The sequence below is a fragment of the Notechis scutatus genome, chromosome 1, assembly GCF_049901735.1.
Source record: "Notechis scutatus isolate UNSWTSFEM ecotype Mainland chromosome 1, rNotScu1.2, whole genome shotgun sequence".
Classification (NCBI taxonomy): domain Eukaryota; kingdom Metazoa; phylum Chordata; class Lepidosauria; order Squamata; family Elapidae; genus Notechis; species Notechis scutatus.
The window spans coordinates 337,825,298-337,839,525 of record NC_142009.1 but is presented as its reverse complement, the minus strand read 5'-3'; the positions used below and the strand labels follow the sequence as shown (position 1 = coordinate 337,839,525).

The 14,228-nt window shown below is 39.8% G+C and overlaps 1 protein-coding gene across 1 annotated transcript in view; it reads right to left on the bottom strand.

Annotated features, from left to right (window-relative positions):
* Positions 1-1,215: 1,215 nt before the first annotated feature.
* LOC113428034 (vomeronasal type-2 receptor 26-like) overlaps positions 1,216-14,228 on the bottom strand; it is an 18,149-nt gene continuing 5,136 nt past the window's right edge. The window contains exons 2-3 of the mRNA XM_087966057.1: positions 2,836-3,127; positions 1,216-2,121 (exon numbers count right to left, since the gene is read on the bottom strand). Of these exons, the coding sequence (XP_087822183.1) occupies positions 1,216-2,121; positions 2,836-3,127 (1,198 nt within the window). The remainder of the gene's footprint in view (positions 2,122-2,835; positions 3,128-14,228) is intronic.

The following is a 14,228-nucleotide window of genomic DNA, read 5'->3' as shown; positions in this document are numbered from 1 at the left end:
CATATGTGATTTGAATGAAGGGATAGATGGGGAACTCATCAAATTTGCAAATGACACTAATCTGGGGGAATAGCCAACACTTTGAACAATAGGCTTAAAATTGAGAAGAATGTTGACAGACTTGAACATTGGGCTCTATCCAATAAAATGCAATTCAGTGGACAGAAAAGTAAAGTTCTACATTTAGCAAGAAAAACCTGGCACAGAGATGCACAGTAGAATAGGTTATATCTTGCCCAACAGCAGTAACTGTGAGAGGAATCTGAGGGAAGACATAAATGGTATGTTCCAATATTTGAGGGGCTTCCACAAAGAAGAGGGGGAAAACCTATTTTCCAAAGCATCTGAAGGCAGGACAAGAAGGAACAGATGAATGAATGAATGAATGATTTTTTTATTGGCCAAGTGTGATTAGACACAGAAGGAATTTGTCTTGGTGCATAAGCTCTCAGTGTATATAAAAACAAAAGATACATTCATCAAGTATCATAAGGTACAACACTTAAGGATAGTCATAGGGTACAAATAAGCAATCAAATCATACTAGGAAACAGTCAATATAAATCGTAAGAATACAAGAAGGAACAGATGAAAACTAATCAAGGAGAGAAGCAACCTAGAACCAAGGAGAACTTGCCTGACAGTTAGAACCATTAATCAGTGGAACAACTTGCCTCTAGAAGTTGTGAATGCTCCAATACTGGAAGTTTTTAAAAAGATGTTGGATAACCATTTGTCTAAAATGGTGTAGGGTTTCCTGCCTAAATGGGGATTGGACTAGAAGACCTCCAAGGTCCCTTCTAACTCTGTTATTCTATTCTATTCTATTCTATTCTATTCTGTTCTGTTCTGTTCTGTTCAGTTCTGTTCTGTTCTGTTCTATTCTATTCTAGTCTAGTCTAGTCTAGTCTAGTCTAGTCTAGTCTAGTCTAGTCTCTTCTAGTCTAGTCTAAAATGACAACCTAGAGTGGTAGAATTGGCCACCCATGAGAGATGATTTCCCCCTTACATTGACATGAGATTATTTTGTTGTCTTACTATATATCTTATTTCTCATTGTCACTTACTTCATTGTTTCCCTTTTATGAATCTTTTGCTGAAATTTTCGTAAATGTCAAGATATGAGATTTAAATAAAAGAGGGGGAAAGTACATAGACAAGATAGTGGAGATCACAAGAAAAAGTGAATAAATCCTAAAACAGTGTAAAGTGAGGTTAAGCAAGAGAAGGTGGCATTCCTTGGTCAGAAGGGAAGGAGATGAGAGTTACCTGCCAGGGCTTCACAGAGAGGTAAAAGTGTGGCTTCTTTCCCCTTCTCTTCAATGCCCATTGTGATTCCAACCGATGTAATGCATGTGCCACAGAATAGGCAGCATTGTAGATGCTGTAGCTGAAACCGGTCATCTTTCCATCAAAGAGGGAGGCTGGGAGGGTGTCCAGGTTCTCTTCTCCTGTGCAAACCCTTTGGCCATCAGGTGAGCCCACACCTGCCTTCAAAACCTGACAGTCAAATACAACTTCCCACCATTCGGGGAGAAAGACATCTCCATGGGGTTCATGTGGATTCAGAGCCCAGAGATAATCTTTGAATCTTGGCACTGGGTTTGTGTGAACCGTGAAGGACAAAGCGCCATGGATGGATTTTAATTTCACCCAATCGTAGTGATAGCCAATCGCTGAAAATTCCCATTGGGTGGTCAGGATCCAGACCTTCCCAGAAGTAGCTTGATTCTCTTCTTCATAAATGTAGAGGGCTGCTATAAGGTTTTGCAGAGTATTTGAATCCCCTGAGATAATCACAACTTGAGCATCATTGTTCAAAATGGTCCATAGCACATCAACTTGATCGTTGTGCAATTCATTGAACAAAGAGATTTGGTTAAGGATCTGTTTTGCAAATTGCACACAAATGTCATATTGGGCGAGGGTGGTATTAAAAATTTGGATGAAGTGATCACTGCTCTCTGACCTCTGAACAACCACCCCAATCCAGTTCCACTGGAAATACAGAAGGAGCCGGACAATGGCTGCATTCTGTAGGTGATACTGAGGATCGATCTGGTAGAAGGTGGGGAACTGAGTCTTATCCCTCAAAACCGGGTCAGAGAAGCGATAACCTAGCTGAAAGGAGGGTGGAGATGGAGAAAAAGGAAGAGGTTAATCAAGGAAAATGGTACCTGTATTTTTTGTTACTAACCTTAGACCATCCAAACTAGCTGGGTATCTAATCTAGATACCAATCCACACAACTTTGTATCTTCATGAGATGTTTTCTACTGGTCACAGAATTGGCTCTGCAAGTTGTTGGCAGTAATTACACAAAGTAGAGCTTACAGCAGATGTGTCAAACTCAAGGTGCAGGGATGGATCCAGCCCACGAGGTGCTTAGATCTGGTCAGAGGGGCCTCCCTAGAAACAGCAAAGGAGTAGACCATGGTGCCTCTAGCAGCAAAAATTCAACTCATGAGGGCCATGGGCAGACCTCCCGTACTCCATTTTTTCTGGGAGATGGTTGCAGGAAGCCATCACAGATGAAAACACAGCTCGTGAGGGCTGCGGGCAAACCTCCCAAACTCTGTTTTCACTGGCAGAGGGTTGCAGGAAACTATTGCAGCCAAAATGGAGCTTGGGAGCCTGTTTTCACTGGCAAAGTGCTCAGACCACCACAGGCACCCCTGACACAAGTGAAGTTGAGCTGGCCACACCTACCCTTGACACGCCCACCCCAACCCCCCAAGGTCAAACACAACCTTGATGCGACCCTCAATGAAAGTGAGTTTAACACCCCTGGCTTACAGCATCCCCCCCCTTTCATCATGTTGCATGTCCACATACCTGAGAAATCTTGAAATTGCCTAATATGGTTGCCATCTGGTATGAGATTCTGGAGTTGAGACCCCCAAGGATAGAGAGAAGGTTATCCTGTATGTCACACTTAAAGTTAGGGAACAATTTTCCCCGGCTGGAGAGCAGAGACAGGCTGACGTCTTGGGCCATGCTTGCATACTGATTCTCTTCGTAGATGCGGAAGCCCAGGGTGATGTTGGGGAGAAGCTGTGGGTCTTTGTTGATCTCTTGAATGGCAAATGCCAAGGCCAGGATGTGTTGGTAGTTCTTGGGAACAGGTCTTTGTTGCAAGTGTTAGAGGACAAAAATTAGAAAGGAGCAGGAGGGAGATTTTTTGTTAAAAAAGTATTATCAGGATTCTAGGAGTTAATCATAAAACAGATTGATATAATTTCTTTTACTTCTATCAGAAGACAGGATTGCTGTCAATCAGTTGAACCTGTTATTATTGTCATCAGTGTACGACAAAGCCTCCTCTCTTTTTCTCCACAGGACATTTCTCTGAGTTGATACACAAGTTAAATTATAATGGGGAATTACCTCAACACATGTTCTAAATTATAATTCCCCATGAGGAGAATGAGTGCATACAGGGAGACATAGTGAGACTGGTGAGGAATAACACACAACCAGCACACAGATACACTGTATAGTAAAATGTAGATTTTACTTCCAGTAAACAGTTAAGCAAAGTCCAACAAGCAGTCCAAGTCATACATGGTTAAAGCAGTCAGTTCAGTCCAGGGATAATCCAAATATCAAAGTCCAGTATCATAAACAGTTCAGTAACAGACTTACAGCAATACAAGAAGAACGACGATCAGCAACAGTCAATAGGGAAAAATGCAGGAACCAAAAACATCAGAACATCTAGCAACAACAGAACTAACAACCCAGATTTCTGGCTCCATTTTATGGCCATTTGAGGAACCACACCCAATTACAATTACATCATTCCTTTAAAGAGACAGTATTAAATGTCTATCCTGGTTTATATATTTCCAACCCAACTGTTAGGTGACTATCAATTCCTAACATTCTCCCCTTTGGGTAGGACAATATATAAAACCTTACAGTTTAAGTCCATAATCCTCACAGAAAGCCTTATGCTTTACAGACCCTTGGGCTTTTGCAAATGATCAGCAATATTATTTTCTGACATGCAGTACTACAGTTTAATCATTTTATTTTGCACACATTGTCTCACATTTAAATATCTTAAATCTGTGTATTTTGATCTTGTTTTTACATTAAGATTGGAAGCCATCTGTATTGTTGATTGGTTGTCTTCATAAACAACAATAGAATATATTACATCAATTCCCATATCAATCAATAGTTGCTTATAATAAACTAAATCTGTACATAAAAGAGACAAACATGAGAATTCAGCCTCCATTGTTGATAAACTTAGATGTTTTTGTTGAATAGACCTCCATCCAATCAACATTTTTCCTAATAATACTACAGTACCTGATGTTGATTTATGTGTATTTACGTCTGTAGCAAAACTTGCATCAGCATATGCAGTTAAACTTAGTTCTTCCTTAGGCTCCAAATATAATGCATAATGCATCATTTGTTTCAGATATCTTAACACATGCTTAGCAGCTTGCCAGTGCCTTTCAGTTGTCTCAGCATTAAACCTCACTAATTGGTTAATACAGAATGCTATAACTGGCCTTGACCAATTACTGAGATAAGATAAGCTACCAATCAAGGACTGATAAATATCTTTATCAAAAACAGGACTTTGTACATCACTATGGCTAAATTCCTGGCCCATTGGTGTTTTAGCTGGTTAACAAAGTTCCATTTTAAAATTCTTTAGTAATTGGTTAATTTTATCTGCCTGTGAGATTTTTTATCCTCCCCTAGTTTTATCTATCTTTAAACCAAGATATTGTTTAATTTCACCTAACTGTTTTATTTTAAATTTCTTTTCTAATAGTGAAATTATTTCAGTAGCTTCTTGCTCAGTTTTGGTGATTAATGTTATGTCATCAGTAAATAATAGCAACAATGAAATTATACCATCATTTTCCCTTTTGAACAAACATGGATCAGCCATGCCAGCTACAAAACCTATCGTAGTTAATTCCTATACACTGGTTCCACTCATATCCTGATTGCTTTAAGCCATAAATACTCTTTTTCAATCTCCAGCAATCAGTTGTATTATCATTTTTGATACCTAAAGGTTTGACACCAACGTGCCTACCGTCCCTGTCCTATTGTTTCTCCTATTCTTTTATTTTTCTTATATGTAACCATTTCATGTATTCACAACTATGTATACATTTATACTTATTATCTTGTAAACAATTGGCAAATCAAATAAATAAATAAAATAAATGAATGAATGGCAATTTTCCAGTTGTTGTATTAACTACATTGCTTAAAACATGGTTGCTACACATTATGGCTTCACCCCACAGTGTTTCAGGCAAACCTGAATCAGATAACATAGTGCGAGCCATAGCTTGTAACGTTTGCCCTCTTCGTTCTATAAACGAGTTATGTTGTGGTATGTAAGGTGCAGAACGTTTATGCTCAACACCGGCAAATTTTAACATCGTTTGGAATCTATTATTAATAAACTCAGTCCTATTATCAGTAACTAAAGTCATTACCCTATGTTTCATTTTTCTTTCTGCAAAACTTAGCCAATTAAAGAAATTTTGGAATGTTTCTGTTTTGTTTTTCATTAAGTAGCAGAAACCGTATCATGAGTAATGGTCCATTATACTCAAAAGATAGCAGGCACCTCCCAAACTGGGTTTCTTAGGACCAATCATGTCAGCAAAAACAATCTCTAAAGGTTCTTTGGTCTTAAACCCATTTAGTCTGTTTGCAGGAGTAACCTTACTTTTCTCCTGGTTACAGGCATTACAGTTTAAGTACTTTCTACAGGGTTTTAATTTTATTCCCTCTGACAATTCAACAGTTTGTTTGAGCATTTTGAAATTAATGTGCCCCAGACGTCTATGCAGTAAATGTATACATTTGTCATGTGGCTTAATGTTCTTATAAACTGAGTTAGCCATCTGCAACTGGTCATCGTGTATCACATATAAATCATTCTCTAAAGTAGAAGTAACATTTTTACCCCCTTTCTCTATTATACAGTTATCTCCCCTAAAGGTTACTACATAACCAATATTAATTAAAGCCCTTACTGATAACAAATTAAATTTCAGTTTAGGTACATATAACATAGAGAAATGCTCATTTACGCATGAACAATATGCAGTACCTTCACCAGACGCTTCCATCTTCCATCCATTTGCCAATGATACATGTTGCTTACTCATGGACATCTTTACAAACCTCTCTCTATTTCTAGTAATGCATTGAGATGCTCCACTATCAGCTACCCATAAATCATGGTTTCCATTTGAATTGCTAGACATAGCTAAATTAACATTCTTCTTAGCCTTCTGGTGATTACTAGTATTCTGTCATTTTCCTTTCGTACAGAATCTAGCTATATGTCCCCTAGCCCCACAAGAAAAACATTTCCTAACAGTATAGGCAGTTGAACACAAATTCTCTTCTTGTGGTTGTTTCTTCCTCAGTTGGTCCCTATCCAGCTGTCTTCTTACCTCTTCTAACAATCATCCAGTTATGTCATCAATGTCAGTTTATCTTTGGGCAGGAATTCCAGTGAAGATACGTAATCATCATAACTTTCATCCAATGAGGAAAGAATAATGTAAACTTGATGCAGCTCTGAAAATATCAGTTCTTTTTCATGTAGCTCTTGAAAAGTTCTTTTCATGAAGTTCAAATGAGCTAACTTATCTCCACCTTTCAGAAGACATGCTCTAAAGAGTTTATGTGTAAGATGTATGTGTGCACCTACACTGTAACGAACATAAATCCTCTTCAAATTCTCCCAACACTTAGCAGCAGACTCTTCTCCATGAATATGGACTAGCTGCTGGTCACTCAATGTTAGTCCAATTATACAAAGAGCTCGTTCATTGTTCCGTTTAAAGTCAGCTAACTTTTTGGCATCATCCTCATTATTTGGATCCCAAGCATTTACATTCAGTGGATCCTGAACTGCACCCATAACCCTTCCCTACGCAGAAGTAGACTGCACTTCATAGACCAGGAAACATAGTTTGTTCCATCCAACCAGGTTATCAGTGATACACTTGTTAACGGGTCTTGTGCCATCTTTACCAGGATAGTAACCCACAATTAAGCAGTAAACAGCTGTCTGTATACGTTCCTGTGTATTCACAGTAACTCTCAGTTATCTGAGCCTTGTATGGCCTGGGCCCATAAACAGTGTTGAGGTAATTTCTCGTTAGGAGAATGAGTGCACACAGGGAGACGTAGTGAGACTGGTGAGGAATAACACACAACCAGCACTCAGATATACTGTATAGTAAAATGTAGATGTTACTTCCAGTAAATGGTTAAGCAAAGTCCAACAAGCATTCCAAGTCATACATGGTTAAAGCAGTCTGTTTTCAGTCCAGGGATAATCCAAATATCAAAGTCCAGTATCATAAACAGTTCAGTAACAGACTTACAGCAATCCAAGAAGAACGACGATCAGCAACAGTCAATAGGGAAAAATGCAGGAACCAAAAACAGTGAACATCAGAACATCTAGCAATAACAAAACTAACAACCCTGGTTTCTGGCTCCATCTTATGGCCATTTGAGGAACCACACCCAATTACAATTACATCATTCCTTTAAAGAGACAGTATTAAATGTCTATCCTGGTTTATATATTTCCAACCCAACTGTTAGGTGACTATAAATTCCTAACAACATGAGCTCTATTCAAGTCACTATTAACTTTTCCAAAGGACCTTTTCAGTCCAGTTAAGGAAATCTGGCTGATCATCTTGATAAAACTACACATTATTATATCCAGTCATGGAGATCTTAAATGCTGACATTTTCTGCCCCACCTTCCCAAGCACTTTTTTCCAATCTGGCACCTGATCATGTTCCCCGGTGTCAGGTGGCTTTTAGGGGGCTTTATAAATCCAATAAATTATGGATAGGGTTAGGAAAAGAAATATGTCTGTGGTGAAATGTGACTTAATGCCATTTATAAATTATGATCTGATGTTATACCAGAGTCCTAAGTGAACTGGAAGTTGAGACAATGTTCCATTTCTGGAGCAACTAAATCTTCAGATTCAAGGATTGGACCTACATGCTACTGCTTGGAAAAATAAATTAATAGGAAAACTCCAGTGCCACATGCCTTCTCTGTAAAATCTTATTGGTTAAGCAGTTCATCCAAGTAATGAATGAGATCCATCAATATTGCATGTTGCTGCTTGGAAGTTTCCCTAAGTTTTCTCATTTCTTCATTGTTTCCTTTATCACCTTTTTCTGGCTAGAAGTGATTAAGGTTGACTCAGCCTTCTATTCTTCTGAGGTGGGTAAAATGAGGACCCAAATTGTTGGGGGCAATAGGCTGACTCTGTAAACTGCTTAGAGAGGGCTGTAAAGCACTGTGAAGTGGTATATAAGTCTAAGTGCTATTGCTATTGCTATTGCTATTAAGCTGATATATCTGGATGCCCCCTCAGTTATAAAAAGGCCTCTCAATGTGTGAGAATGTGGAACTCTTTCTGTTGGGGAATCTCAAAGAAGCTCGCTCCACTGACCTAGAAATGACCAGGATTAACCAGAGATCTGTGGGAAGCGAGACTTGGTGGGACAAAAAACAGATCTTCTCTACATGAAATACAATACAAGCATGAAGGATGGTGTTACAAATCATCAGAATAATGAGATGGGGAAAATGAATTCAGGCCAGCTGTAAGATAGAAGACCCTAGAGTTATTTCTCCGCAAGTTCAATCCAAATTGGCTTCTCTACAATGTGTACCTTGCCTTCAAGAACACGGAGAAAAGGTTGACTTCCTTGTGTGGCAAGCTATTCTTCACCACTGAAGAGTCTTGGGGCTTCAGAAGAGGATTAGGGGGAGATTGAATCATCAAATAGAATCAATGTGTCCTAATTAGGAAAATTCTAAATCAGCAGACTAGGTGGGATTGAAATCTGCCGCATCTTCAAGACTGCCTTTGCATGTTGCACTGAGAAAAAAGACAATAAATGAGACACTTACAGAGAAAAGGCATCCCAATTAGCAGGAGGCTCCTCTAAAGGAAGCATTGGGACTAAAATAATGGAGAGGGGCAGATTTCCACCAATAATCAGATCTCCAGGTCTGTAATAGTCTTTTTGCACTAGGAAAGGTCTCCTCCAGAAGCAGTTTGGCCTCAGGTCCATCAGGAAAGCTGCAGGCAAGGTCCATAGCAACATTAAAAGCCAACTCATTGTCCACAGTAAGAGAACTTCTTCCTAGAGCAAGTCAACATAGGATGATGTAGAGAATGTGATGCTCTGATGACTTCAGAGGGCTCAGGTAGGGTTTTAAGTCTTTAAGATAAGCATTCAACTCACTCCAATTCCAAAGAGACTCAGCCATATTATTCAGAGCATGCTAAGTAAACATGTTTTGAATGGACACATGCTTTTTTACGCTTGGGGGGGGGGGGAGGTTAATCTCTGGGACTCTACTGAGATGAAGTAAGAATTGCTAGTGTTTGATGAATCCCAGGAGATATTAATGTCTCCTTATCCCCATAACTTTGGAGTCCGTGAAATTTTAGCAAGAGGGAAACTCATTTGTGAACCCACAACTGTGTCTCTCAGTCTGTAAATTGGACAACTGCGATTGGACAGTGGTGCAATTTTAGAATTGGAAACTAGTCTGGGGTTGACTAGTCTGGGGTCACCAACCTTTTGGACCTCAGGGACCACCAAAATCATAATTTTAAATCCTGCGGACCATTAATATGAATTTTGACTGATGGTGGCTTGCTGACATTGGTGGGAAAGTCAGTCCCATATTCCAGAGCTGCAGTAGTCACAGGACTGGCCCTTTGGTCATCCAGGAGTAGCTGCTCCTCCACCCGGGTGCCCAGCCTGCCATGGACTGAAGGAACTGCTTCAGGATGACAAAATGACCAGTCCTGTTACTGCAGCTCTGGAATATGGGAGTGACTTTCCCACCAATGTCAGCAAGCCACCCCGGGGCAGATTTCCCTACCCCGCCATTGGTCTTACCTTCCAGTTCCAGCTCGAGTGGCTCTACTCAAGGTAAGGTTTGTGGTCAGCTGAAGGGTAGGGGCCAGCGGGTGGGTGGGCCATGTGGGCGGCACAGCGTTGTGTTCCCACACAGCCTGGATTAATTGCTTTGGGGGGGACATTTCTCTGCGGACCACCAAAATTTTCTTGCAGACCACCAGTGGTCCCTGGCCCACCAGGATAGTGATCACTGGCCAAGTCCAATCCCTTCATGGTAGGATATACATGGAGCAATCTCTTTTAAATTTCCAACATCTCTTTGGAATTGAATGTTTTCATTGCCACTATCAAACTCTTTTCAGATTAAGAAACTCACTGAGACTTCCTGGTTTTTATCCTAGTGAAGTTTTCCTAACTGACCAATGCGTTTCAACTATGGACAGGGTCAGGGTTCAAAAAATTTAGCAACCGGTTCTCTGCCCAATTGCTGGGTGGGTGTGGTCTAGTCGACCTCCTGCACCACAGCAAGGGGCATTTTCACCCTCCCCAAGCTCTGGAGGCTTTCCTTTAGCCTCCAGGAGGGTGAAAATGGCCTCTGCAAGCTCTGGAGGCCCCATGGAGGCTGGAAATTGGCCCGTTTCTGGACTTCCAGACCTTTTGAAGGCCCATTTTTTGCCCCCTGGAGGCCAGAAATGGGCCTGTTTCTGCCCTCCAGAGCCTCCGCATGGCCCCTGCACTTACCTGGGATCTAAAATGAGTAGCATGGAGACTCCTGGGCGGGGCCAGCCAGTCATTGCAACTACTAGTTCAGTAAACTAGATGTAAAATCCAGTTTGCCTGAACTGGTGTGAACCAATAGCCACCCACCCCGATTATAGAATACCTAGATAGTTTTTAATAATCACAAGCTTTCTTCTTTTGTTGATGACTTGTATGCATTCTCCTTAATCATCTTATCACTTGAGTGGGTCATTAATATCTTAAACAAGTATTTCAATATCAATCACTGTCAGGGCTCCAGCAGTTACCCCCATTTAAATCATGAGTCTCTAGTCAACTTCCAGAACTTAAAAAAGATTTATTAGGAGTAAACATGCTGGTGCTACCTGGGTGTAGCCGACTCTGAGACACATCATTCATTGTCACCCTTGACCCTGGTTTCCCCCCATCCCCTGGGTGTATAATAATTCATATTCTCCAATGAGACACATCCATAGCCCAGAGTCATCAATCATGCTCTCCAGTTAGAATTTTGCATGGCAGAAACTTCAGTCACTTAGAAACTATCTTTGAAAACATTTATGGAATGCAAGCTGTCCACTGCTCTCCCCTCCCTTTCTGTTGGCAACTCTAAAAAGATCATAGAAATATTTTATGAGTTGACAATCACTCTGACTAATGGAGGATTTCCTGAGGATAGAATAAGACAGAATAATCCTCTCAGGTGCACCATTCTGCTCTATGCAATTCTACAGTTCTCATCCTTTGCAATTTGAACCAGCAGGGGTTACCTTTCTTTTAGTGAAAAGCATAATGCCCAATCATCACCCTACAAGACAAATCCTGCATTTGCGGTGTCCCAAAGAAATGATAGATGTCTCATTGTACATCCTTCTCCTCCTAATCATCCATATGGTCTTCATGCCTCAAGCAGGGTATCCAGCTGGACCACCTAGAAAGGTTCAAGTTTGGAGGCCTGACTCTTCTCAGATTCCGGTTTTCCCCAGATGTGCCAATATGACTTATCTAATAAATTCTTACTTGGATAAACTTTGTTTCTGAGTGATGAATGAGATGGGGAGTTTCATTGGAACACTGACAACGTTGGTCGAATATCAGTTGTGAAATGGACAAGAGAAATCAGCCTAAAGTCTCTACATAGCCACAAATGGACTAAGTCCAATCCCTCATGAATTCCATTGACCTGTATCTAATATTGGGTTTGGCTCAGTCTCTCCCTCCAACCAACACTGAATGGAACCACGTTCAGATGAAGGAGAGAACCACATAATGGTATGCAGCCATTCTCTGTTACTCCATTTTCTAATATCCTATGCCATATAGTTACAAATAAACAAGTTATTCCATCCAAGCATTGGCCTGACTTCTCACAGTTAAAATGGTGTAACTGATTCTTATGTGCCACCAATCCCTCATACTAGCTGGCCAAGGCCCAGGCCAAAGTTCATTTTGTATGCAGAGGGTCAGTTTCATGGAGGTCAAATACACAATTTCACTATGACTCTATCTGCTCTGTGCATTACAAAAAACACAAAAATGTTTTTTTCCCATTCTGGTGTATGAGAAGCTATTACTAAAGAGTTGCTTTCCTTGCAATTATCAGAAGAACAGTAATACTTAGTGTATCCCCTGTGGATTTCTAGACACAAAATCTTCCAAAATAAACCCTGCTTTAAAAAAGTATCTCTGAGATCTTCAAAAAAGGATAGAGCATCTTACCTTATAAACAAGTAACTCCTGGGACTGAAGAGACTCATAAGCCTTTGTTTCCTCTAGGATCACAGCTCAAACACAGGTAAGAGGAAGCATTGTTGATATATTTATTTTATTTTATTTTTATTTGTCAATTGCTTACAAGATAATAGGCAAATAATAATAATAGGTATAAGTAAAAACATAGTTATGAATACATGGATACATATAAGAAAAATAAAAATATATATAAAAGAAACAATAGGACAGGGATGGTAAGCAAGTTGGTGTGCTTATTGTACGCCACCTACAGACCTCTTAGGAAAAGGGGTGAGGTCAATAGTAGACAGTCTAAGGTTAAAGTTTTGAGGGTTTGGGGAAAAAAACACAGAGTCAGGTAGAGTATTCCAGACATTGACCACTCTGTTGCTGAAGTTGTATTTCCTGCAATCAAGTTTGGTGCAATTAACCTTGAGTTTGTATCTATTGTTTGCTCTTGTGTTGTTATGGTTGAAGCTGAAGTATTCATTGACAGGTAGGACATTGCAATGTATGTTTTTATATAATAAACTTAGATCAGAATGAAGGTGGCGTAGTTCTAGCTTTTCTAGGTCTAGAATTTCAAGTCTGGTGGCATAAGGTATTCTGCAACGAGTAGAGAAGTGGAGAAGTCTTCTTGTGAAATATTTCTGGACTTTCTCAACTGTGTTAATATCAGATACGTAATGTGGGTTCCAGACTGATGAACTGTATTCGAGTATTGGTCTAGCAAATGTTTTGTATGCTCTAGTTAGTAGTGTGATATTACCAGAGAAAAAGCTATGTAAGATTAGGTTAACAACTCTTAACGCCTTTTTGGCTATGTAGTTACAGTGGGCTTTAGCACTTAGGTCATTTGAGATGAGTACTCCAAGATCCTTCACAGAGTTTGGATCATCAACAAGGTCTTTACTATTCAGCCTGTATTTTATTTTCTGATTATTTTTTTTGCGGATATGTAGGACAGAGCATTTATTTGTTGAGATTTGAAGTTGCCATTTCTTTGACCATTCTGATACAAAGTCAAGGTCTTTTTGAAGGGTAGCAGTATTGTCTGTGATGTTGAATAGCTTTACATCATCAGTGAAGAGAATGCAGTTGCTCTTGATATGATCACAGAGGTCATTTATGTAGAGTATGAAAAGACTTGGTCCTAGAACACTGCCTTGGGGGACTCCACTGTTGACAGGTACAGAATTTGATAGGATGCTCCCAATTTTGACCATTTGTTGTCTGTTTGCCAGGAATGCTTCTATCCAGTTATGCAGGTGTCCAGAGATACCATAAGATTTTAGTTTTAGGAGTAGTTTGTTGTGTACCAATGAATCAAAGGCTTTACAGAAGTCTATGTAGATTGTGTCTATTACTTTGCCCTGATCAAGTTGTGTAGTCCATATGTTTTTGCAGTGTAAGAGTTACATGATAGTTTTTTTCCTTTAAAAAAAATGTTTATTAGAGAGTAGGTTGTTTGTTTCTACATGGAGGATGATGGATTGGTTAATAATTGATTCCATGACTTTACAGGTGATGCAGCATAGAGATTGGTCTGTAATTTTCAGCTAGGCTGGGGTCTCTCTTTTTGAAGATGGGGATGACCGTGGCTTGTGACCATAGTTTTGGCAAGGAGCTGGTTCTGAAAGATTTTTCAAAGATTATGCTTAGAGGTTCTGCTATGGCAGTAGATAGCTTTTTTAAGAAGTAGGCACATATTCCATCCAGTCCAATAGATAGAGATTGTTTTAGATTATGTAGTGCTTTTTCAACATTGTCTTCTGTAAAATCGATATGTATTAGATCATTGTAGTTGTCTGTGGTTTAACTAGGAAATACTG